General features: G+C 41.3%; 1 protein-coding gene across 8 annotated transcripts in view; it reads right to left on the bottom strand.

Moving 5' to 3' along the window:
- Positions 1 to 417: 417 nt before the first annotated feature.
- The window catches only part of LOC135262865 (leucine-rich repeat and calponin homology domain-containing protein 2-like), a 37,106-nt gene continuing 10,168 nt past the window's right edge, over positions 418 to 27,355 (bottom strand). For 4 of the 8 annotated variants that reach the window (XM_064350206.1, XM_064350213.1, XM_064350208.1 and 1 more), the window contains exons 2-21: positions 25,630 to 25,774; positions 24,203 to 24,329; positions 23,802 to 23,907; positions 23,234 to 23,370; positions 22,817 to 22,947; positions 21,143 to 21,230; positions 19,693 to 19,801; positions 19,211 to 19,305; positions 18,359 to 18,420; positions 16,831 to 16,935; positions 16,187 to 16,255; positions 15,597 to 15,662; positions 15,268 to 15,316; positions 13,110 to 13,250; positions 10,988 to 11,035; positions 9,877 to 9,940; positions 8,935 to 9,047; positions 5,110 to 5,247; positions 2,579 to 2,656; positions 418 to 2,232 (exon numbers count right to left, since the gene is read on the bottom strand). In XM_064350206.1, the coding sequence (XP_064206276.1) occupies positions 2,113 to 2,232; positions 2,579 to 2,656; positions 5,110 to 5,247; positions 8,935 to 9,047; positions 9,877 to 9,940; positions 10,988 to 11,035; positions 13,110 to 13,250; positions 15,268 to 15,316; positions 15,597 to 15,662; positions 16,187 to 16,255; positions 16,831 to 16,935; positions 18,359 to 18,420; positions 19,211 to 19,305; positions 19,693 to 19,801; positions 21,143 to 21,230; positions 22,817 to 22,947; positions 23,234 to 23,370; positions 23,802 to 23,907; positions 24,203 to 24,329; positions 25,630 to 25,774 (1,991 nt within the window). In that variant the 3' untranslated portion in view covers positions 418 to 2,112. The remainder of the gene's footprint in view (positions 2,233 to 2,578; positions 2,657 to 5,109; positions 5,248 to 8,934; positions 9,048 to 9,876; positions 9,941 to 10,987; positions 11,036 to 13,109; positions 13,251 to 15,267; positions 15,317 to 15,596; positions 15,663 to 16,186; positions 16,256 to 16,830; positions 16,936 to 18,358; positions 18,421 to 19,210; positions 19,306 to 19,692; positions 19,802 to 21,142; positions 21,231 to 22,816; positions 22,948 to 23,233; positions 23,371 to 23,801; positions 23,908 to 24,202; positions 24,330 to 25,629; positions 25,775 to 27,355) is intronic. The other 4 variants (XM_064350209.1, XM_064350210.1, XM_064350207.1 and 1 more) reach the window with 4 other exon arrangements.

Raw genomic sequence — 27,355 nt, 5'->3', positions numbered from 1 at the left:
ACTATCTAAAGAGAATAGCAGTGAATGTGCACTGAGCAGGGTGCAATAATTCAACAAGGATGCAGACACCGACAGAGAGACACCTTGAAATTGTATTTATGTACTTGTTCATGGTTGAACCAATCAAGTTATAACTAGTATTCATGCCTTCCTCCTGAGTCACTCTGAGCACCACCATCCTGTGATGAACCTGTGTACAATTCGGAAGCAGAGAAGACCAGACCAGAAGGACTTGTGTATATGGGGATGGAAATGGTTCTTCCGATGGAATAACTTAAAAAGCTATGCAAGTTTTAATGGACGCAAAACAGCATCCTGACAGGAAGTCCCTGAAAACCAAAATATATCAAATGTGTCGGCAAAATGTAAGTTAAAAGTAAAAAACTCCAAAGTTACAGTAATGCTGACATTACCCTCTTTTCCATCAAGCAAGATGCTTTATTCTGACCAGTTCTCACTGTATGCAAGCAAGAAATCTTCAGTATTTTCTCCATTTAATTACAAGTTTGGTTTGTTGAAACAGTTACTATACAAACATGTCTAGAAATTGAGTCCAGTTACAAATCTTTAAACCTTAGTTAGGTTCAGACCAATGACATTGAACCAGGCTAGGTATGAAAACATAGGAAAAAATAAACAATAAATATAAAATCAGTAATACCCTGATACAAATAATATGCTGTGATTTCTCAATGTAATAACATCATTATTAAAAATTGTACACAGTGTTCGAGAGTTTTTACATTTCAGGTATGTGGATTAATACCCAGTAAAATTTATTTAAACTAAATAAGTTAAAAACAATCATAAAAACATGATTCAGAATCAAATTTAAACAAAAGATAAAACTCTCAATAATATAACATTAAATTATCTTTTATAAAAACTATACATATGAGAGTGGTTGTGGTTGGGCATGGCACTCATATTTCACATTTCACCAAGTTCATGATCAGGAATACTAAGTGCCTATGAAAAAGCAAAAATATGAAAGTCTCATTGTCACATCATCTCTATATGAGATCTGTATAAGGAATGCAACTTCACATACTGGCAACCTTTTGGTCATGTTGAACCCTGGCATAATGGTAAGTCTAGCAAACTAGCTATTCAAACTATATTAGAAGTGACCCTGGACAGGAATACGACATGGTTATGAAAACTCTTATACTGTTTTCAAATGGAATAATGTTATTATTCCTTTTTATATGCTGACAATGTTACAGTGCTACCCTGTAAAACATCACCCAATCAACTAAAGTTACAAAACAGTTTGTTTGTCTGAACCCTGCAGAACTGCAAAAGTAAAAACAGCTGTATTTTTGCATCCCAAAATAGATTAATTGATCTGTTACTGTAGTTACCAATAATCAGGACTTGTGGTCGTGTAAAGTACATTGTTACTTCAGGCCTAACTGTAAAAAGCCATCTTTAAAACAAGAAATGAAAACCTAATTTGATCATTTTAAGGCAGCATAAAAATTTTGGTTTGCAAATATAATTTTAATACTGCTGTTTTTAATTTATGATGTGAAATAAAGGTTTGTAAATCTAATATAAAAGTATCATTACCACATTGCAACAATTATTTGAGAACTCCATTACTTTATGGTTTCATGAGCTTATATTTACTTTTTTATTGAAAGACTAATGAATTTGAGGGGAATTTGTGCCACTAAGATTATAGACTGTAAAACAATGCTTGCTGGCATTACACATACATTGCAGGATCAATTTGGCAAGAACATTCTCATATCACCATGACTCTTTCTAGTTTTGCATGACCAGCACTACAGACAAAACAGCCACCCCTCTCCACAACAGTATTTTCAGCACCGTGTGGGACTGTTTGACCATTTGTTTCTTATTTCAAAATTTCCACTGTAGCTGACATCATACAGGAAGGCAGTCTGGGAATCCCCTCCAAATTCAATCAGATTCCTGGAGGATTCAATCAGCTTCCTGTAGGATCTCCCCCCCCCCCCCCGAAAGACGTATGGACAGAGGGCTGTTGGTGGAGGGTTGTCTCCTTGGTCCTTTATGGCTAGTGTGTAGCGGTGGCTGCCATTTCTCAGGCGTGGTGCAGCAGTGGAATGTGTGAGCCAAACAGGGCTATACACCTGAGAGCTGAGTCGGCCTCAATGCAGGCAAGTCTAACAATGCCTGGACTGTCATGCCCACCTTCACCAGGCCTCGCTCCTCTAAGATGTGATGGGGCAGGCACAGCTTATCCTGCAGAAGGAGAAAGTAAAGGTTCATATCTCCTGACATTTGCTTGTTTTTCTTTTATTTATTCACATTTTTCTCATTCAGCATTCTGCACAGCCTAAATGCTTATTCAAATTTATTAGATATGTGGAATGCTACATGACAAGGAAAACCATGAACCATGAACTACTTGTTAGGGTAGTCTCCGTTCCTCTCTGCTTTCTTAAGCAATGAGTGAAACATGCAACTATTTCATCGTGAAACATCTGCCAATCAATTTAGATTAGCTTTTCTTTTGGCAGGCTACTTTTGTGAGGGCTGCAGCAAGTGTTCCACATTATGACTAAGATTATTTTTTTTGAATGCTTACCTGAGGCACACCCAACTTCTTACATGCATCCAGAAAGTTTTCCACATTTCGGCGGCACTTGGCCATACTCAGCTTTGGCTGCAGAATACAAACAGGTACACCTGGGTTGGGCATGAAGGCCTCTTTCATACAGACACGTGCAGTGAAGACGTTTTGAGAACATGCCAAATCTGAATCTTTGAACAATTCAAAAATACAGTGGAAAACTACAGCAGTGGAAGAATACAGCAACCATTGTCATTAACTATGTATTATAAGAATAAATGGGACTCAATGAACTTATTGCAATACATCTTTATACATACAGTGCCTTGAAAAAGTATTTCCCCCTTCCTGATTTGCTTTATTATTGCTTATTGAATTGCATATCACACACTAAACGGTTTCAGATTGTTACAGGCAAAATGACAACGGGAACCTGAGTAAACACAAATCATATATAAAAATTATTATTTCCTTTATTTAATGCAAAAAGTTATACAACACACATAATCACCCATGTGAAACAGTAGCTGCCCCCTTAAACCTAACTGGTTACACCAACTTTAGCAGCAATAACTGAAAACAAATGATTGCTATAAATTGATATCAGTCTTTCATATCACTGTGAAGGAATTTTAGCCCACTCTGACTTTGGCTAAGCCACTCCAAAACTTAAATTTTGTTTCTTTTCAGCCATTCAGATGTGTACCTGCTTTGGTGTTTTGGGTCATTTTCTAGCTGTACAACAACTGTGCTTCAGCTTCAGCTCACGAACAGATGACCAGATATTCTTCTTAGAAATGTTCAGGTACAGAGCACAATTAAAGCTTTCTTCATTAATGGCATTAATAGGTCCCGAGCTAGCATCCTCACGCCATCACACTACCACCACCTTTGACTGTTAGCATGATGTTCTTACAGTGAAATGATGCATTTGTTTTTGCCAGACATAATGGGACCATTTGACTCATCTGTCCATAGAACATTATCCCAAAAGGCTCGGGGGTCACCCAGGTGTCACACAGGCGATCACCCAGGCTTGAAGTTCTTTGGATGTCATTCTGGGATATTTTATGACGTCCCAGAAGAATTGTCACTGCGTTCTTGGAGACATTTTGGCAGGCCAGCCACAAAAAAATTTACCTCTGTTCCAAGTGTTCTTCCTTTGGAGATAAGTCCCAGAGCCTTAGAAATGCCACTGTAACCCTTTCCAGACTGATATATTTAAAAATATTTATGTTGTTCATGGCATAGTGTGTTAGTAGAAACTTTGATGACTACCTCACTCTGATGGTAAGGATTAATGTGAGAGAGGTTTTTTTTGTGAACAATTATTTTTATTTTCAGAAAATGAGTGGGTAGGGCATACATTACAGAGAGAATCGTTCATAATGGGATACCATGTCTGTGCCTCTCCCCCACCCCTCAACCCCCCAAACAAAACAAAACAACGAAAAAAAGGAGAGGAGGACAAGCCCCCTCCTCCTGAAATGGTGGCATATAAACCAATGACATTACTTTTCACTCTTGGAGCTGAAAAAGTACAGGTTCAGTTGGTGAAGGGAGGTATGAATCAACCACAGGAGAAGAAGGACCATCTCAGTGACTAAATCCTATTCTCCCAATAATGCACTGCCCCATGGGGCAGCAAGCCATAGATGGTACTGCCACTGTCAAGATTTGGTACCAGGCTGGAGGCAGCATCATTGCACTTAAAACGCCATGCATGAATGCCATGCAACTTCTCAACGTAAACTTAAGAACACAAGAACTAAACTGTTTTAATGTAACATGTTAGCCTAATAAGCATTTGTGTTTAGTTCCTCAAGATAATGTCCATAAACTCTGTTGTCACAGTCAGCAATTTGGTTGACTAGTTGCTGGAAGGCCATTCATTTTCTATGAAGCGGAGTGACGGCCAGCGACCCAAGCAACTGGGCAAGTGAGCAGGAAAAGTTGCCAGAGAAAAGTCCATAGTTCATCTTTTCGCAAGCATCGCCTGCCAACACCAATCAGTGTTCTGCGATTTCTATTTTTCCAACGGATTTAATCCCATTTCTCGATTAATTGTCCAAAGAGATCACTAGCTAGCTTGCAAATGAGAGAGACAGAGAGATCCCTAGGTAGCTGGCTAGTTAGAGAGAGAGATCGCTAGCTGCTAGCAAGATAGCAGTAGCAATAATTATCGGGGTCATGCCATAACTATAGAAACTAAAAGATAGGCTATAAGACAAATATATGCTCTTGTCCCTCCCTCAGCCTAGTACACTTGAGTGACCCATCAACCGAATCGCTTGCTGTGTGAACACGGGGTGAGAATGTTTTTTAAAGTTAAAGTTTTTTTTTTAAAGCTAAATTTAAAGTGTTTGCTTTGACAGAAGAATCACACACCAAGAGGATGGTTCACACAAAGTTTGAGAAAACTTGACATGTAAATTAAACATTTACCCTGAATTATAGTTCTACAAAAGAACAAACCCCAATGACACAGAGAACTAAAGACAGGACAATTCACAGGATGAACCTGAGAAGAAAGGAAGTGATCTTACCACTGCAGGGGAGGGCACATGAATGCTGGCTACGGAGCGAGGCCGAATGTGGTTGGCCAGATGGCACAGAACTACGCCATCCATCAGAGCTGTACCCACATCATCTGGGAGCAGGACCTTTAGACTAGACTCCAGGTTCTACAGCAGGATTTGAAAAGATTTTGGTTTGAATTACTTCAATCTGAATGTGGTTGAACCATTCACCTACACATGATTACACAAACCAAATTTGTCTGTGTGATTCTGATACTGTGCGATTAAACCTGGTGCAATAGTACAGAATTTGGATCAAGGCAGCCAGATAGAAATTTAACACAACACAGAAAAAACAAACTGGTTGATTCCCAAACAATGCATGTTTATCTCCCACAAGCACACAATATGAACAAAAGAATCTGGAAACCACTTTGTCTGGGGCTGTATTTTATGTTTTGGGTTAGGCCCCTTAGTTCTAGTGAAGGCAAATCTTAATGCAATGACAGTCTATATCATTCTGTGCTTCCAACTTTGTGGACACCTGACTTCCAACTTTGCATACAAAATTATGGGAATAAATATGGAGTTGGTCCACCCTTTTCTGCTATAACAACCTCCACTCTCCTGGGAAGGCTTTGTACTAGGGGCGACAGAGCTCAGGAGGTAAGAGCGGTTGTCTGGTAGTCGGAGGGTTGCCGGTTCGATCCCCACTCTGGGCATGTCGAAGTGTCCCTGAGCAAGACACCTAACCCCTAAATGCTCTGGTGATTGAGAGGCATCAATTGTAAAGCGCTTTGGATAAAAGCGCTATATAAATGCAGTCCATTTACCATCCATTTACTAGATCTTGGGATATTGCTGCAGGGATTTGCTTCCATTCAGCCAGAAGAGCATTAGTGAGGTTAGGCACTGATTTAGTGATTAGGCCTGGCTCGCAGTTGGCTCTCTAATTGATCCAAGGTGTTGGATAGGTTTGAGGTCAGAGCTCTGTGCAGGCCAGTCAAGCCCTTCCACCATTCTAAAAAAAAAAAACAAGTTCTGTATGGATTTCGCTGTGTGCAGGGAAGGGCCTTCCCCAAACTGTAGGGGAAGCACAGAATTCTCTAGAATATGATTTTATGCTGTAGCATTAAGATTTCCTTCACTGGAACTAAGGGGCCAGGCCCAAATCATGAAAAACAACCCCAGACCAAAGGGTGTCCAGACACCTTTGGTCATAAAAGCCGCGTTTCCACCGCAGGAACTATACCCCGGAACTAGGAACCTTTTGAGGAACTCAGAGCGTTTCCACCGCAGGAACTAGGGTCTAAATTTAGTTCTGGGGGCTTTGTTTTACCCCCCAAAACGTTCCTGCTCAGGGGGTAGTACTTTCCGAAAGTACAGGAACCTTTTGGGTGGAGCTTGCAGCGCTGAACATTTCTGATTGGTCGAGTACTCGCAGCATTTGTGTTGTGTTTATTTTCCGCCATTACTCGCCATGTTTGAAAATATGAAGCGGCAAACCAATTTATTTTCATAATAACTTCAAATCAAACTTGTACGTTATGCGGCGCAGTAGCCTAGTTTTCGTTATAGCCTGCCAACGTCTTGGAATTATAACGTGTGCTCTTCTGTTCTTTTCTTGCTTTAGTATTCGTTTTATAAAATACTAAGCATTCGTGCTGGGACAGCATATTACGTAGGCTACCAAAACATTCAAACGGATTAATTCGGTTGCTGAATATTTTCTTCCGGATTTTCTTTGTTAGCCCGTTGTAATTGACTCAAAACGTTTGATACATTTATGTGAGGTATGCGGTAGTTCTGCATAATTAACATTGGTGATACAGTACAAGCAAACTGGAAATCACCATCCGCACTTTTTATCCGGGTAAAATAACAGGTTAATTCTAGTAATCTTCCCTTTAGCTTTTTCAGACTGCCGTAATTTTACTCAATTGTACTGCCATTTTTCAATTCCACGAAAAGACCAGGAAGACTATGGACTAATTTATGGTGCATGGTTCGCATCTGGAGGGCACACTTCGCTGCTCGGCTAGCAGTAACTTCGAAGGAAAGCAAACGGTGGCTGTACCACTACTAATTTACATTTTCACGCAAGTCCGAGTTTTCGTTCTATTCTTGTCATTTTGCCATTAGCCTATATGGAATTGACGACGAGAAAGCAAATTGTTTACAACGTGTGCATGTTTTCTGCTGTTGTTGCCAGTTATACATATAAATGTGAATGCATTCTGTCGCTTCGGATGTCAAGACATGAAAGCGAATGTTCGCATAAAAACATAATGAATGTGTTTGAGAGGATATATGAAAATCAATAAATACAAAAGTAACCATATATAGTCATTGTTGGTAAACCGTTGTATAAGTGGAATAAACCCTTCCGGGCTGTCCCGGTTATTAGAAAATAATGTAGGCTACTTCGGTGGTAGTATGGGGTTACGGAAGAAATCATATGACAGACGGACCGACGACAACGTTGCTTTTTCATACGTCAGTGGGCTAATTTGCCTAATCTTCGCGGTACTTTAGACCCCGGTGGAAACGCAGACAACCATTGGCTGAAGGAACCTTTTAGTTCCTGGTAAAGTAGTTCCTGGGACTGAAAGTTCCGGGTAATTTTGGTGGAAACGCGGCTAAAGTGTATAATTAATTAAATTCATCATGAGTATAACCTCTTCTAAATAATTCCAGTGGAGCATTGAAAGCTCCATAATGTTTGGGACAAAGACCCTTGATTTGGCAGACCCCTCCCCCCAAACAAAAGAAAAACAAAACAAACAAAAAAAGCTTGAAGTGCTTGTGACCCATAGAAATCACCAGTTGCTCAGTATCTTCTCTGGTGATGCTCTGCAGCCATCTATAACTCCTGCTTGTCTTGGGGGCTAGTTGCCTTTCTTTTCTCAGCATATGATGTGGAACTCCATGAAAATCCATGTCCAGTTGGATTCAGAACAGGTCAATGACTTGGCCAGTCAAGAATTTTTCAGTTTTTGGCAACACCATTGTTGCTTTAGAAGTATGTTTTGGATCATTGTCTTGCTATAGGATGAAGCACCGTCCAATGAGTTTGGAGCCATTTGCTTGAACTTGAGCAGATAAGATGCTTCTGTATACTTTACAACTGAACTGCTGCTGCTATTAGCATTTACGTCATCAATGAAGACAAGACAACCAGTGCCTCTGGCAACCATACGTGCCCAAACCATTTTGGACTAAGGAAGCAACTGAACACACCTGACTAAGCACACACATCTGTGAAGCCATTTGTCCCAAATTGTCCCCATTATGAAACCCCGTTTCCCTTGTATTGCAGCAGGGCTTGCCGGCGGCTGAGTCATAGGATCAGGTCTTTGTTACAGACATTGTTAGGTCTTGGCTTGTTGTGAAGTATAAGAACAGACCCCCCCCCCACCTCAGCTCTCAATTGCTCTCCACCTTAGAATTCAGGCTGGAAGATCTGCCCTGGAGATGATTAACTTCAGCCTGAAGCAAAATGTTGGCTGGTTGTAAATCATCACAAATTTCCTCCAGTAGCAACAGCCTGGGGATGTGGCCATTAATAGCTTCCACCATTTCAGACACCTGCTTTTTAACATTAGTTTGTTCTGACCGTAAGGTGGTCAGAGTAGTTTCGAGGGTATCCAGCCAGGCACTGATTACAAGTTTAGTCTCTTCAATAAGTTCACTGACCAATGATTCTTAAACAGAGTGGGATTTTTATCCAGAAAATGCGAGTTACTTTAATTGTTCAGTTAGAGGCCAAAACCAAGGTAAAGCCATTTTAAAAAAATAACCTTGTTATTTTTTGTGCTGGTGGTTGTGACCAGGTTTTACATGCCCCCTCACCTGCCGCAGAAGTTCAATCTGTTCCATCTCCTCCCTTATGTGCTCCATTTTCCTTCGCATAGTGAAGCTGGGATCCGTGGAACTGTAGTCCTGATGACTTGCCCGGGAAAATGCTGCAGTGACATCAGGAACACAGAATCAGGGAGTAATTTGAGAACACCCAAAATTGCCTGTCATAAGACATGTTCAATAGATGCTCACTGCTTGTGCAACTCTTCACCAAAAGTAATGCATACACCCCAAGAAGTGCATCCCTCTCTGAAGGTCTAGGGGCATGCCTACCCAGAGAACGACCAGAACAATAAGGTCAATAATGTTCTGGTCATTCTCGCACCCAGAGTCGGCAATAGTTAATTCTCCACATTAAGACAAATACACGTTACCGTCTATCTACCATTCATCAACTGTAAAAGTCCATTAGCAAATGTCACTCTACCGTTACCATACTTTTGGAGGGCACTGTAAAAATGACTGGCTTTCTCACATCCTGTTTTCATTATTTGGAGCTTGACTGATATTGCATTTTCCCAGTACAAAAGAAGTAGTCATCAAACGTGTCACAGTCAGTTACATTTTCAAAAAGAGAGTCCAACAAATCTTGGCAGCCTGAAATTCCACACAAGCTAAATCACATTCACAGTTCTCTGGAAGTGCTCGAATGGTTTCTGGCAGAAGGGGCGTGTATGGGAGAGGCACAAGTTGAAGGTTGAGCACAAGCTGTCAACACCTGCTTTTGACCTTGCTGGCTAAAACTAAGGGACTTGAGCCGCCCCATAAAGGCAAAGCTAAGTATCAACATGCCTGGAATTTGTATTGTGTGTGGATGGCTATAATTAAAATTTTGACATGCCCATTGACAAAGCAAATTATGAATGCTAAAAAGTGATTAGCAGCATTAGAACCCCTTTTTACATATGTGACACATGAAGGAAAAACACTTACCTGACCTTGGCTTCAAACCAAACACTGTTAAGGTTGTGCTCAGATCTGCAGATCGCACTCCTTCCTGGAAAAAAAAAGAAGGTGTTTAACCTGGATGTGCCAAGAAAATGGAACTCAAACCACACTGAAATATGCACCCCCACTTTCTTCACTGCCCATACAGATACAATCAAGCCTTTGCTTTTTTTTTCCTCCCACGGAGCCTACGAAAACAACTTTAATACAAAGGGCTCTATCTTCTGGCTGACGCACAGTGGGCCGTCTGGTAATTTCCTGGCTCACCGTGCGCCAAAGTTGGAGGAGAGTCGCTGCTGGGGGTGTGCCTGTCAAGACCCGAGAAGCGGACTGCAATTTTGGTGCAGCTCGCCACAGTTGTCCAATCCGTCTGGTGTGTGATGTGCACCCTTGCCACCTGCCTGCTCAGACCAGGTCCACGGCATAAATCGCAGCCATTCGTAGGGCAGATCGCTAATTTTGGGGCTTTCCCATGCAATGTGCACATGATCACAGCCTATTCAAAAGCCAATTAACAGTTTTTGTGGATCATATGCTGTCCAATTTGACATTGAAAAATATCCCAAAAGCAGAAAGAATGCAAAGCATACTTAGCATTTATTGTTCATTGTCTTTTTTTCCTGAAAATTTAATTCCTGTATTTATTTCTATTTTTTATTATTTATGGCTGTTTTTATGCTGCATTATGGTCCCTGAGGTACTGTATTTAGCACTTTTTCTTACACCCGTCTGTAATGAGAAGAATGATGTAGGGCATTTCAACCCTAATTTTGGCACACCTGATTCTATTAATTAGGAGCTCAATGAAATCTCTAGCTGATCTCTAGCTCTAGCTGAATGATGTGTGCTTTGTTAGGGTTGGAGTGAAAACCTACAGGGCGGTAGGGAGAAGGGAGAAGCACAGAAACAAGCTGATGTTGCCTCTATATACATTCATATACCTGCCTGTCATCAAACCCAAACATGAGCTACAGGCTGAGGTACCAAAACATGTTTGCATACACACACAAAACAACAGTGTAGAACACAGAACACACACAGGCACACACACACACACACACACACACACACACAGATGGTCAGATTCCACTCTCACCTCACAATCGTTGCTGCTGGAGTTTCTTCGTGCACTCTGACACTTGTGCTGCAAGATGGAAGAGAACGGTAGCATGAAGTGAAACAAAAGTTGCATTTTTATATACGTTATAAAATAGATATAGAAATATAGCATGTAAACACGTACATCCCCAAGATTTAGGCTGGTATATACAGTGTATATTGTAGTCCTGAGAGTGCCTACGTTGTCGCTCACTCCCATCCCCGTAACGACACCTCCCTCTGCCTGGTATTTTTTGGGGGGGAGGGCACATCAGTCATCGCTTCCAAAAAACACCGATACTCAAAGAGAGGAGGCCCGGGAAGCATCAGCGCCTGTAGGCTTGCAGCGGCTAATCCAAGGAGCCACGCACAGCTCGATGACTCAACTAGAGACAGCCTGGCCCTCGACACGTTCCTGAGGGGTCTCCGTCCGCTCCACCCGAGGGAACCGGTCAGCATCGCCCATCCCGGCAACCTGAGCGAGGCCCTGGCGCAGGCTGAGGACTCGGAGGCGATCCTGCTCAACCAGCAGAGCAGCTGCACGCCACTGACTGCTTGTGGAGCAGTCAGCTCAGAAGATAGGGCGAAATCTGGAGTGACGTCAGTTTGGGCTGGGGCGGTGACGACACCAGGACGCGGCGAGAAAGGCCGTCCGATAACAGTGTGTAACTGGAAACTGCAGGATCACGAAAAACGGGCAACAGCAGTCGGGAAACGGGGCACCGTCAGTCTGTGGGCTGGAGCACCCAGAGAAGAAGAGGGTGGGCCACTTGGGCTGCAGCGACATTAGCATTTATATGTATTGTGAGCTCTGGCCAGTGCTGGGGTAATCATTAATGTAGCCAAGCGGCGCACCCTCCTCAAGGCTGACTCCACGGACCCAAACTTCTCCTGAAGTAAGCGGTGATACTGCGCGCAGAACTAGCCTGCAGACAGCTATAGAGTAACTGTCACAGCGTAGCAGTGCGAGGCGTAGACAGGGGGAGTGCGGCCAGCTACATGCTCTCCTATCTGAATTTCAGCATCTGTTCGCAGCCAGACAGTGGGCCTCATTTATCACACGTGAGCTGAACAAATCTGAAGCTAAATCGTTCGCAAATGAATTTATGCAAACAATGTGGGATTTATAAAAGTTTTCGTATGTAAGTTTGTTCGTAGGATCCAAACAGTGCTCTGAACTGTTCACAATGTGAGCGTAAATGGGAAAATATAGTTGTAAAGCTTGTTTCGCATGTTTCTGCTTTTATTATTCCATTCATTCATCTTAATTTGATTTAAAGAAGAGTAGCAAAATTATTTGATAAATTATAAATTTTAAGTAAATTATACAATGCCTATACAGTATATTGACAAATATTATAATTGTTCAATTTATTATATAAAACTCGCAATTGGATTCAACATTAAAACAGGTTATGCTTCATTATTCCTGATTATTTAATGGTTAATTGCAATTTAATATAAAATATATGAACAAAGTTTGCTATAAACAGGGCACAGAAGTCATAGCACAAGCCTTCATTTTTATGGCTGACCTCACTTTATTGGAAGGTTTTATTAAAACTTAATATTTTCATTGCCTCAAATTTCATGTCAAACTATTATTGTTTTACCTGTAGCACAGAACGCGACAGATTTTACAACAACAGCTATATCTTACCTGGCTTTTCCCTTCCCCAGCCTTGACACTGCACTGCTCACACAACTGAATAAAATGTTGGGGAGCAGCACAGTGTTTGTTTTTAAATTGCTAGCCGCTGAAATGTCCCAGATACAGCGAAGCAAATTGACAAGCCGGCAGGGCTCTTTCAAGAACTACAGTCAACCACAAGAAATGCTTTTCCTTGGTAGTGTCAGCTGAAGTTTGCCAATGGAATGAAAAGTGACACGGAATTGGCTTGTTTTCTGTTGGACCTGTAACTCACTATACCTCTAACTATCCAGCTACATTGCCAGATGTCTGGTTTTTGACCGGAATGTCCAGAATTCAAATTATTTGTACGTGCTCGCTTCGTGTCTGGTCCGAGTAATTGATGGGGATATATTTACTGGTTGTTTCCAATTAACTGGTGTGATGTGACTATTGAATGGATAGATTGGATAGACCTGCACAAGCATACCTTTAGATAGTCTTTTCTTAAATATTTACTCCGCCTCCGCTCCTCACCCTGGTTCAGTACTGGAGGCACTTCAGGCCACTTGTGCTCAAGCTCTGTTTGCTCCAGGCTTTGAGTCCCATCAAAGGACACTGAGGAGGTAGGCTAAAAACAAGAAGGACAAAAAAGAGAGCAGGCTGTTTTTGGACCTGACCACAGCCATGGCACACAGCTGGTGAGCACTCTTTACCTTTAGCTGCCTGGTGTAAAGCGACCCTGAAATGACTTCTCAGTCTCAGCTCGTCGACATTAGTTCAACATTCGTCAGTCTACGCTGTGCTTTGTCAGCCCGAGCTTAACATGCATCAGTCTAACCCATGTTTCTGGAGCCTAATGTTAGCCTGATGTTAAAAATGGTGCTCCCACTGCTCCGAATTCAAGGTTGCCAGGTGCCTCTTTAATTCTCCTCAAAAACCCAAACCTGAAGCTGTTTACACATATGAATTGAGCATCAATCCATAGTTAACTTTAAAATATATGTGTAATGGGAAACGTTTGTTAACGCTAACGTTAGCTAGCTTTTATCTTATCCAGGGATCTATCTTATCCAGATGTCAACAGCACGAACTCCAGTATGCAGTCCAGATTAATATTAATGATATAGCAAATAAGGAAAATATTAGCGCACAATGTTATCGTTCTCAGCGTAAATAAGAAAAGCCTCATCTGCTGTCAGTGAAAGTGAATGCTACTGTCATAATGGGCCAAAACTGTCCATGTATTGCTGAGTAAACTAACTAGCTAGCAATTTCTAATTTCTTTAAACATAATATTTATATTTATTCTTTGTCTAATCTATGTGACATGGATACATTTGCTTATCTTTGCTCCCTGTTTAACCATATTTTATTTTAGTTTTGATATACAGATAAGCGACAACTCCTCAGTTTAGTTACAGTTGTCGTAGAAGGTAGTAATGATTTCGAGCAAAATCTTGACGAAGTAGCGGTTAGCAGTGATTGCTATGCACAGGCGTGGTCTGATAGGCGATTCAGCTAGCCACAACACGGCTCGGAACAAGCTACCAGAAATAGAAAGTGGAGAGAAAAACAGGGAGAAAGTGCAAACAAGGTGCTGATCATGCAATGAAAAGCAGTATAAGCAGTCTATCTATGTTGTGTATTAAAATCTAGTTTTCACCCAGATCTTTGCATTGTTATTTTTATGATCTAATTTTCACCCAGATTTTTTGAAATATGCTATTTTTTCCAACCAATTTTCACCTGTTCGAAACAAATATTCGAAATAAACACCAATAAATTCCTGTATTAAAAAAACAAACAAAAAAAAAAACAATGTGTTTTTAAATATATCCTAAAATATCCTTAAATATATCCTAAGAACAGAGCAGAAAAGCATTATGTTAAGTGCACCATGTCAATTATAGGTGACTGAGACAGAAATATTTGAAGAGACACGATTCGACTAATTGACTGATATTGATATTGTGACTGCTTTAGTGGAAAGGCCTGCTGCAAGCAATGAAACATTTACTACAAACAGACCTGTCACTTTTCAGCTGTCAAGTCTGGGTTTTGCTGGGAGAAGTTTTAAAGGTTTTGCTTTCAGCACCAAAACACGGGTAAATTGTCTTCAATGACAACTTCTGAAAGACACTGTCTAGGCAAAATAAGGAACATTGGTTTCTGACACACTGCCAGATGTAAATGCTTTATGATTTAAAGTCAGGCATTGAAGCTGACCTAATGCAGAAAATAAATCAATAATAATCTCCTTGGCCCATTTAAAACTCCAGGGCATTGTCGGATACCTAGTTTTTAGATGATCAGCTTTGAGAGACAGACAGTATAATTTATATGATCCACTTTGAGAGACAGACAATATAATTTGATCAAACTTGCTCTTAGTTCACACAGTGTCACTTCAGTTCATGATTCAGTAGTGTGCTCTGTTTGATCATATGAATGCTTTCTATCCCAGTTGTACCCTTCACAAACACCAAAGGAAACAAGCATGGGGAAATGAGTCACACACACAGAGTCTTCCAAATGTATACAAGCCTGGGGTGCCCTGACACAACACACAACCTACTGGGGGGCAGAGATCAGAGTTACCAGAGAATGCTATGATGACTGGGCACTTGTGTGGAGGCACCACCTACCTGTGCACTGAGGACCAGTCCTGCTGAGCTTCCCTCCTCCACAGAAGCACTGAGAGAGAAAGGAGAAATCCCCCTCATACCAATCTTTCACCAAAGGTCAACACGTTCTATCCACAAGAACACAAGCAACAAAACACATGCTGAATGACAAAATGCACCTCCCATATGAATTCAGATTACAGTTGATGACGGTCGATGAAATGAGCATCGTTTTTTACTGGCGGTGAACAATACTGTGCAGTGTATCGTGCCAAAAGGCAAGTTGTGTAATGTAATTACACAGTTCACAGGAAGACAGAAACACCCGTTTTGTAGTGTTTGTGTCATACCTCCTGACGGACTGAGCGGGGGACCTCAGTTTGCTGTTGGCACTGCTGCTCGAATGACTGAGAAACCTGAAGATTAAAAAAAAAAAAAGATCAGTGAGGAGTTCACTTCAAAAACCACATGGATATATATTTCATATTAAATCTATTACATTACATTAATGTAATATACAAGAGATCATTTTCCATTATCATTAAAGTAATGAAAGTACTTTGTTGAAAACTTTTTTTTCCTGTATGACGGAAGTATGCACAGGCTTGTGGAGGCTTGTGATTTTTCCATAGGGGTGGATAAATTTTCCTTTATATTGCTCCTCTCAGAGCATGAAACCGGTTATTATTCTATTATTCTGTAATGAATGCGTGTTCAAATAAGTTTCTCCCATCTGAGGTCTATTGAATTTTGTAGTCACGCTCTGTCTCTCACGCATACACGAACACACATACACACATATTCACACACACACACACACACACACACACACACTCAGCCTTTATCACACTCATTCTCATATACAGCCAATCTTACTATCTCTACACAGCCTTTTAATTCGCAACTCTTCCACACTCTGGCAGACTGTTATTCTCACTACCTGTGCGCTCGGCCCACCACCCTCCGCCGATGAATAAGACTCTCTGCTCTACAAATTAAGGACCGCCGTCTTGTTCCCGTGCCAGGTGCACATCAGTTAGAGCGAGAACGAGAGCAGGGGAATTGAAAGGTGACGAGGAGGGGAAGGACAGAATGATAAAAAAAGAGGACAGTGAGATTAGTTGGGACTCAGGAACAGGAGTCAATAGAATAACGCAGCTACAAGAACAAATTCTAAGCAATAAAACAGGAGGTCAACAAGACAGCAGCAAAGAACGAAGGAAGTGATGAGAAGATTGGCAATTAGTATGCAATGTTAGTAGATTATGAAATTATGTGCATTCTTGGCATGTAAGGGGAAAATAAGATTTGGCAATTTGAAACGTCACCAGCAAGTCTCTGTAGCTTGTGATTATTGTTATAATGGAAGCACTGAAATAATGTGGTTATTAAACACACCAAAGTAATACAACAGTGATATATTTTGAATGTCATTGAGTGTCACGAAATATCATATAATTGCTTGACACTTGGCACACTTGGCACACGCAGGGGAAGGCAGCTGCCTTCAATTAGGACAGGGAGAGCAGGATAACTGTGGTTAAGATGTGGTGGGAGGTTGGGAGAGAGGTGAGTCAGTCATACCTGTTCTGCTGCTCCTGCTGGAGAAGCTGGGTAGCAATCTTCTTCAGGTCGATTACCTCTTGGAGTTCATCTTCCACCTCTTCCACCAGCTGTTCTTTTTCCAAACTGAGAGGGGGGACAGAATAGAGACTGATCTGCCACATCTGCCGTAGACACGCAAGGTACGGTCCAGGCAAGAAGGCCACAAAGGGACTGTGCTAAACTACCAAATGTTTTGTTATCTTCTCAAGAACGAATCATACGTCTACTGAAATCGGTTTACCAAAAAAGTATAAATGTTGCATATCTGGGCTCTTGGGTGGGCATCAAGCTGAAGCCCTAGTCTGCAATGCAGTGACCTACCCTATGGTCCAGATTCAAATCTTGACTGTTCCAGAGCAGATTATTGTTGGATATCAAGTTTTTAGATTATGGCCTTGAGAATATAATTTGTAATATAATTTGATATAAATATAAATATATATATTTATATATAATATATATATAATATCTGATATAAATATAATTTGATATTGCAAATTAGACTGTGTTAATATTACAAATAGTCCATGCAATGTTACATAATTAGTAAGTGGCCTGCTAGGTTTGACCTGACCATACTGTAGGAAAGCTGCCTTTTTCTTTCTCTCCCCTCCACAGCCACCAGAAGGAAAACCCTTAGGCACACTGAGGCCCTTATCTATGTATACAACCAGAAGGTATCATGGTGTATCATCTCGTTCGATGAGACACCAGAACACAAAGCTATATATGGGCTCAGGGCCCAGTGTGCTCACAGAATACCATGAGAATCATGGTTTTTCCTTTTTGATTTTAAGTTTGAATGTGACAATCGATTGAAATCATCAACTGGGAGTCTTAATGACTATGTCGATGATAGCTGTTGAGGCCTGCCAGTTTGGAATTCACATTTTTAGAGGCAGTTCCAGTTTCAAGCAGAGGTCATCATGGTACAACTGGCCTTGTCACATGCATATTTGATATGAAGGTAGAGATTACGTTACTGGCTGGACTTAACAATTACTGCCTACAACCATCACCTCTGTTGTTAAAAGCAGGAATAAGTTTCCACAATGTAGGGGTATTCAATAGCTGAGCTGGATTTCTCCTCATGTTTGGTCTTTAGAAAGAGGCTAAAACCATAAATCTTTTGATAATCATATCATGGTTTAGCCCTGCTTCCAATAACATAAGGCCACTTTAATAAGTAAATTTGCCAGCTTTTAGATAAGCAGGTCTTTATCTGATCCCCCCGTCCACATTTTAACTAGCCCTCACCCAATCAGGCTAACCATCCTCCCCTGGTCTTCCATTAAGTATCATGGGTCAGGAGAAGAGGGAGCTCTCTCTCTCTCTTTCAACTGCATAAAATGTGGGCTTGTCATTACTTCATTCGTTCTACTAATCCCAGGTATCAGTACGACACCTCGCTTAAATAAATTGAGGTTAAATGAACAAAAATTTCCTATAGAACATGTCTTTGCCATTACAGGAAGAGTACAGAAGTCTTAGCTGCTAAAGTTCTCACCTGGACTCTTTCCAGTTCTCTTTGTCTATGCTGGGGTGTGACTTTAGTACCTCCTTGAATTCCTGAAACACAGCGCAGTAAAGAATCAATCCCAGTCAACTACATCTCTATTTAAAACCCTTTGTGGCTTTCGGTCCATTGGAGAAACAGATTTGAACACACACCTGCTGGGGGAGAGAGCACACGCATCTGGGTTGTGTTAGCTAATTAGCCCAGGTGCTTAAAGGTGTGCTCCTCTCAATGGCCGAGACCAGGAGCACATGGCGAGAGAGAGCAAGTCTGTTTGTTTGCCAGAGCACTAAGACAATGTGAAAGAAAACTACTGAAAAGTGGAGGAGCTGAGACAAGCGGAGAGCTGAAAAGCTCCCGCTGCGTTCAGTTTTGATTTCTTTTGTCTTTATTATTTTATAGTTTGTTATTTTTGCCTGGAACCCCTGAGCGGGAAGGGTGAAGGCGTTTACTTGTTTTTATGTTGGTGTGGGTGCACACTTTCCATGTGATAAATACGGTAAAAACCCAGAACTGCCTGAACTAAAATAAATCTAAAATCTCCCTTTTTCGATTTATTTTTCCCATTACACTCTGAACACATACATGTGGGCTCAATTTCATCACTATTCTTCCTTGTGAATAGATTGCAATCAATTAAGGATTAGATAGGAAAGCAAAGCTTGGACTTTATAACAGTTAATTTGCTTAGCTTTACATCATGCTTTTTTACTTTCAAAACATTGCCTTTACATTGGCTTTAAGCACGGTTATACAAAATCTGGTTGAGTGTGCCTGCTAAATAATGAACAATAAGAAAGGAAATTAACTCTCCACCTCTAAAGGATTCCTAATGTTTCCTACCTTTATACATGAAACACAGGGAGTGCTCTGCTGTACATCCCCCTCTGCCGGCAGTGCATCTTCCTCTGGGTTTGGGTCGATGTAGTCATAAGGCTCTACAAAGAAACACAAAGTTAACTGCCTAGCTTGATGGAGGATGTCGCAGTAAAAAAAAAAAAAATTTCAACTGTGCATTCCAAAATGTGGAATTAAAAAATATATATAAATATGCGCCATCTCTTTACAAATCAAATTAAAAAAGGTTTATAGAAGTAAAATGTAAAAACATATTCAGGCAAAAGCACAATCAGCCCAAGTACTGCTACAGAATGGAACTTGGGTCAGATCACAAGTATTGCTCTTTATGACAGTTTTGAACTCCAACCTTCATTTGTGGAGCAGAGGCCCTAGTTCCTGGTTGAAAATTGGCCAAAGTAGCCCATAGCATGCCAACTCATTTGCTGTAGTGCATATTATTACTGTGACGGACATGCCTCTGGTACCTTTGTTGGGGTCCAGCCTGGAGAGCAGTGAATGGGTGTCAACCCGCCCTTGGTCCCGCGCAGTCTCTGACACCTGAGAGTGGAGGCTGATGGTGTCATCGTCTGAGGGCTGTGGCAAAGGTAGGCAGAGGAAGGAGAGGAGCAGGTCAAAGGGCTGATGCTCCAGTCCTGAATACTGTAAGAGATCCCCTGGTGTACAACATTTCATGTGGGTGGTTCTTGTACATATGTCATGGCATATAGTAAATTCCTAACTCTTGGCTTGGCGCCCCCATCCATGTATGCTGGTTTTCATCCCAGTCAAGTTCTTACACAACTTTGAGCCTAAACAGATCTGAATATTAATCAAAGTTGAATCATTACCATTTTCATTACCACTGAAGTCTTTAGTGAGCAGGTGTCCACACTTTCAGCATATCAGTATTTTGATAATTTCAGCTGTAGGCCCAGTAAATAGCCAATTAAAGATGTAACCTCTGTCAAAAAGGAACCGTGTGCCTCCAGAACAGTCTGATTTCTTTGTGGCATGGATTGAACAAGGTGCCGGAAACATTCCATATTGAGTCAATAGTATCACGCAATAGTTCCTGCAGATTTTCGGCCACATAATGATGCTGCAAACCACCCATTCCATCATGTTCCTGGAACCAGCCTGAGATGACGTGTGATTTGTGAAATGGTGCATTATCCTGCTGGAAGTATCCATTTGAAAAATGGTAGACTGTGGCCATAAGGATACACATGGTAAGCAACAATGCTTAGTTGTGCTCTGGCATTCAAATTATGCTCAGTTGGCAGTAAGGGTGCTATTATTTATAATTATTAATGCTTTAATCTTCAGTCAATAATCTTCTGAGATGCTGGAACCATCACGTCTAGCATCAACAATCATACCACCGTCAGAGATTCTTAGATCATGTGGTCGAACAACAACTAAACCTCTTCAACCTCGTCATGTCTGCATGCTCTATACAATTAGTTGCAGCCACATGATTCGCTGTTTGGAGGAGCAGGTTATTTGCATTAACGTGTACCTAATAACGCGGTCTCTGATTGTACAATAAGTTTTATTATATGAATATCGGTTTCAAGTATAACACATCCATCAGTAGACATTAATTTGTTTAATAAAAATCAAGGAACAACTGTTATACTTCAAGAATAGCAATTATAGGTTGTATGAAAACCAGCATGCATGTATGGATGGGGGGGCAGGACCAGGGTTAGGAACCCCTGCTGTAGAAGAAGTCTCCATTGTAGTAATGAACTCATGGTTAAATAACCGGTCATTTAAAGAATAAAGGATTCTCTGCGTAAGCACTCTGCTCTATGCATGTCAAGCCTGTATAACTGTGCCAGCTACCAAACCAGAATGTTGAGAGTTGAGGCCCTAGATTCTGACTGCAAACTGGCTGAAATATAGCATGCCTACATTACTGTGTATACAGACCTCTGTCGTAGATAACCTCTTATCGCCATTGTCACTCCCAATGCCCGAGTCAGGCCCATGGTTTTTGCTGGGGTAAAAATCTTCCATGCTAAATAAAGCAGAAAGAGAATAAAGAGAAATACTTTGATTAAATGAGCAAATTAATTTTCCATAGAACATCTTCAACAGTGTTTTAAAGCTTCCAATTCCAATTGTTTTTTTACTTCCTAGAGTGTCAGTTCCATGGGTGTCCTGCATAATAATGTGGCGCCCATACTGAACATGGCTGCTAGATTTTGTGAGGCTTTGAAGGGGAGAAAATGTAGCGAGAGGCAGAATAAAAATAAGAAAAAAAGAATAAGTAGCAGGAGAATAAACATCCAAGAAAAAACAAAGGGGCCCTACGTACCTAGAGTCATTAGAAATTATGACAGAGAACACAAGGGGCGACAGCTCAGGAGGTAAGACCGATTGTCTGGCAGTCGGAGGGTTGCCGGTTCAAACCCCGCCCTGGGCGTGTCGAAGTGTCCTTGAGCAAGACACCTAACCCCTAATTGCTCTGGCGAATGAGAGGCATCAATTGTAAAGCGCTTTGGATAAAAGCGCTATATAAATGCAGTCCATTTAGAATGACTTGCAAATGAAAAAAATAAAAAATCCAAATTAGGGGATGGGGGAGCTGTATGCTTGTGTGTGTGTGCTCAGAAATCCTTAAAGAATTCAGAGAGGAAGCCATCTGGTCTTGGACCTTTATTACTTGATATTCGATATCGTGCTTTTTGAAATTCTTCAGGAGTTAGCGGTGCATCCAGGTCTACTGTATAGTCCTTTTGTTTAGTTTAGGGAGATTTGAGTGGGTGAGAAACAAGTTGATATCCGCCATTTTTGGCTTGTGGTCAGGAGTGTACCATTTCCCACAATAGGATTGGAATGTGTTATGTCTGCGGTTGACTGCATGGTTTCCCCTGCTGAATTCCTTATGGATTTAATAATTTATTTATCTTTGTTTCAGTTCAGTTTCAGATTTGCTAGGTATTTCCCTGAGTTGTTGATATATAAAAGATTGTCATAACTTCAAAGTCTCTCGATAAGGAACTGAGTTTTATTATTTAATGTTATCCAGCTGGACTTTGACCATAATTAGTCCATTATTGATTTGTTCATTGGGGTTGTTAGCATATGCAACATTTAATATTTCGATTCATTGTTTCAGATTATTTTTTTTCTTATGTGATACATGATATCATACATGATATGATTTGTCCTCTCAGCACTACTTTAGCTGTTCCCCACAGTAATGTGGCAGAGGTATTTGGAGAGTAGTTTATTTTCATGAAGGATGTCCATTTTATATAATAATTATATAATTATTATATATAAATAAATTAAATTAAATTTAGCTCTTTGTCTGTGTATTCATTCAAATAAATATGGGCGGCCAGTTCCGTTAGCTCTCCAGAGGAGAATGTGTGACACCTTATTTTCAAGAAGAGGCAATTTTCAGAGCTTCAAGGCTTTCTAGTTAATCTTACTTGTTTATCTTAGCTATGTTATTGCCACCATCTCAAAACTAACAGGACACCTGAAATGGAGAGCATTCTGTACGGCTGGAGAAAGAAGTTGTGTAGTTTGTTGCGTTCTCTGGAAATGTGTGCTATGTTGGAGTAATCCAACTTAGAGTACAACCAATCGCACCTGTCTGTCAGTGGCTGTGGAAGGCAACGTTTTGCCAGAGATGGGAGGTCAAGGGAGTCTGGCTTCTTGTCCATTCTGCAAGCTTGGATGTTCAGATACTTGAATATATGCACTTTACCCTTTAGGCAAATCTGAAGAATGATATAGAGAAACATTTGACTCAAACATCACATGACCACGTATTACTATATTTAAAAAAATACATGTGAAAATTCAACACAATTGCATTGAGCTCCAATGAAATGTGCAACATGCACATGGTGGAAAGTGCAATGCAATATCCACTAACTGTGAGAACAAATCCTTCCTCTAGAGGGCACCATTTCTCTAGCTTTGTCAAGAGGATTACAGGAATTTTCCTTTTTATTAAAGAAAAAACAGATTGGCAGATCTGAAGGCCATACAGGACACACATACCTGCGCAGGTGGTGACTGCATGGGGTTGTTGTCCAGGACAATATGCTGCAGCTGCCTCATTCTCCTGTAAATGGTAGGAATCTCTGTGATCTTGTTGCAGGAGAAGTCAAGTCTGATGAGTGGCAAGTCAGCTAGCTCTGCAAGGGAAAGGAAAAAGGGCTTGTTTTTGCTCTTCTGGCAGAGGGCAGGCAGAGTAATGAATAAATGAGACAGAAGAGGGGGTGAGTGAGTAGAGAAAGAGGAATAAGAGAGGTCAGAGGCAAGAAACTTGGTAGAAAGAGTGCATAAGAACTAGAAAAACTGACAGCAATGTACATAGGAAGGTAGTGTCAAGTCAGAGGGAACCTGTCAGACAAGAGAGAGAATGAGGAATGATGAAGGTAAGGAGAGATGAATGTTTAGGGAGGGCTGGAGCGAGAGAGGAAGTGAGAAAGTAGGGAGAGGACAAGGAGAGTGATGGAGGGATGGAAAGGACTGAGTTGAGTGAGAGAAGAGGGAGAGGGCAGTAAGAGATGAGGGACACAGGACTAAGAGGGCACAGAAGTTGGATTTTGGGTGCAATACTCACCCTCAGGCAGCACCTCCAGGCAGTTTCGCCTCATGTTGAGTTCCTGTAAGGCATGGAGGTCTCCTATCTGAGATGGCAGGACCTGGATCTCATTGCAGCTGATATCCTGAGGACAGCACAGATCAGGAGCTCAGCCTCAGCCCATGAGGAAGCGGGTCTGATTCTGTGACACAGCTCACACAGACACATAAACTCAAATATATGCCCGTACACATAAAACTACCCAAACAGAAACACAGAATCATCCAAGCAAGTCCATGAGAAAATAAACTGCACACCTGACCTCACATTGAAAATCAGTGCTGACATACAAACATAGAGAAAAATACAAACTCACAAAAACAGCGTTACATCCTCTACAACAGGTACACAGACTATGCAACATATCTTTCTGTGCTCACCAGTTCCATGAGGTCCTTGGCTTTCCCGATTTCTTCAGGGATTGAGAATAGTTTGTTGTTGCTCACAACCAACACTTTAAGGGGAAGATTGAACAAGTACTTTGGCAGTGTTGAAAGAAGATTCCGACTGCAAAGTAGGAAAGTTAAAATTTTTTTAAAAAGCTTCAGAGACTTTGCAATGACAGGTACACCGAGTAGGTCCAGACATTTTCTGCAAAGGACTATAATGAGCACAGCAATAACTTTTCCATGAGAATACTGTGATTGGAACAGCAAACCACTTAAAACTACTACCATAGTCTCCCATAACTATATTAACCCACTGTCTATGCCCTGGACCCACGTCTAGCTTGTGGTGAAGACTCACAGACTAGAGGAAATTCGGAAGATTCACTGAAGTGTGGACATTATCTATCAGAAGTTTCAGGGCTCTTCTCTGCTTAATGGCTGTGTCGTGGGGCCACCTGCACAAAGTTAATAAAATCATAAATAAAAAAAGAGACCCAAAAATGTGTGCAGGAATATGGTGCTTATTCTGAAAGAGGACAGGGGACTGGTAATTGTGTTCCCACTGGGAGGAAGCCAGTAGACCTGCAGCACCAGAGTAGCGTTCACAATGACAGAACACACCAAATAATTCCAGACTTCAGGTAGGACCCGTTCCATTCCATCCCTGTTTCATTCACACTATAAATGGTCTTAACCCCAGCAAAAAGTTGGAGGATACTGACATCCTGTTCAGCGAATGTCTGCATTTCAGTGCATGACTCTTCGGTTTCATAATAAGCAGAAGTTCCACAGCATGGGTTCACCCTCACCATTGAAAAAGCAGAACATCAGGAATTGAAACTGAAACAGGACTACTTTCATTACATTACATTACATTACAGGCATTTAGCAGACGCTCTTATCCAGAGCGACTTACACAACTTTTTACAAAGCATTTTTACATTGTATCCATTTATACAGCTGGATATATGCTGAAGCAATGCAGGTTAAGTACCTTGCTCAAGGGTACAACGGCAGTGTCCTTACCCGGGAATCGAACCTGCGACCTTTCGGTTACAAGTCTAGTTCCTTACCCACTGTGCTACACTCCGTCCACTCCGACTTTCACAATAAAAAAAATATCAACATTGACCAGCTGGAGCAGACAAACTAGGAGACTGAGAAAACAAGCTGCTACTCCATGATGAAGTTGGGAGTGAACCGTCATGCACCCAAAAAGTCAACCAATCACAATGATTTGTTTTAGAGAGCAAGGGCATGCAAGCCTGTAGAGAACTGGTAGCTTCACCTATACTGCTCTGTCAATTACAGGCTTGAAATGACCAATCAAATGGCATGACATGATGTGTTAGCTCTACTCATTATGTGATACATGAAGCCTCTCCCTCTCCCATCACTAGAGCTAGTGCCCCACTGACCTGATGTTCAGGTAGGTTAACATCTGCAGGTTGATGATGGCCTCTGGGATGCATTTTATACAGTTGTGGTACAGGTTTAACGACTCCAAAGGGGCAAAGTGGCAGACCTCTGGGGGTATTTCCGTGAACCTGTTCCTTGAGAGATCTGTGACACAAAAAGAGGGGAAAGAGGGTCAGAGGTGAGGTTCATCCATGCACAGTGCACATATCCTGTAGCAAGACGGGGGTGAGGTCTAATGAACCCCAAAATGGGTTGAGCTATTATGTGCTTTTATTGTCTCGCTCACAACTTACTGTACCATAGTATATTGCTCAGGAGGAACAGTCTTTAAATTGAGACTGACAGTACATGGTAGTTCCACCCAGTTAGGAGTTCATTAAATCTCACACTCTATGCATTTACCAGTTTCACATTGCAAACCTAGTTTGTTTAGTGAGTTTGACACTCAAATCTCTTGTGTCAGGATAAAATAGATACATCCGAGTGATTCGGAGTACACTGAGTACACCTGTGGGACAAGTCAGTTATTATTTGGGGACAGACAGGCCTGAGGCAAAATAGTATTCTCGTCGTCCCAATACGAGGTTTGAGAATCAGAGCCATTTCTGGCATGTGGGGATCTTTCTCACTGCCAGAGGTGGGGGATAAGTTAAGCCTTCTTCGTTTGATGAAGCTGTGTGGGGATAATGATGAGCGTATCTTTTTGCAGGTGTGGAATGCTGTAATGTGTGATGCATTCCATGATCTGGGCAGGTCTGCAGAACACTAGGCAGCACCGTCCATCAGACTGCAGAGTCACCGGGCAGGGCCCCATCATCACAGTCCGGCCACAATTCAAGTGCTTTAGCCACCACTGCTGTCAAGGAGCCAGGCCCAATTTCATATTTATTTTTGATCGATAATTCATTAGGCACTACTCCAGAGCCTGTCGGCACACTTCTGTCCATATCAATATCAACGCACACCAAATGATGACCAACTCACAACAACCCTGCACCCAATTTTGAAGGGTAATCCTGTTATTTCCCAGGAACAAATGAAAAGAAATAACTTCACATACACAAGCTGCTTCTGCAAGAGAGAAGCAGTGCAGAGTAAACCTAACTATGGACTTATTAACACTCACTGGGCTTCAGCACCCAAGTACAGAGGCATACCTTTTTAAAAGAAGAGGGAAGAAATCAAGAGGAAAAAAGAACTTCCCATACCAGTGGAATAGTTAGAAACAGGCAGGTAGTAGCTGGTAACTGGAGTTGCCGTGGGTGTGGGTATATTGTTGCATTTGCTATGGTACTTACTTATTTTATTAATACAACTGTCATACAGCCTGTCCACAATGTTTGGGACAAAGATATAGATTTTTTTTTTCTTGATTTGGCTCTGTATTCCAATTTTCGAATTGTAATCAAACAACTCACAAGTGGTTAAAGTGCAAACTCTCAGCTTTTATTAAAGGGTATTTTTAAAATATATTTTGGTTTCACCATGTAGAAATTACAATACGTTTCATACTGTACATAGCCCCCACTCCCATTTCAACTTTTTAAATTTGGGATGGTCCACATTCACTTAAGGACGGTAAAAAAATTTCTCGGGATGGTACCGGTACAATGGTGAAAAAAGTTAGCCTGAAGCCCTGGATTTAAGTACCCACCCTGATCCAGCTAGGGTACTCATTCACAATGTGTACCACAGGGCCTGCATGGTGTCCATACACAATACTCA

Source organism: Anguilla rostrata, chromosome 9, assembly GCF_018555375.3.
Source record: "Anguilla rostrata isolate EN2019 chromosome 9, ASM1855537v3, whole genome shotgun sequence".
NCBI lineage: Eukaryota > Metazoa > Chordata > Actinopteri > Anguilliformes > Anguillidae > Anguilla > Anguilla rostrata.
This window is presented reverse-complemented; position numbering and strand designations above follow the sequence as displayed.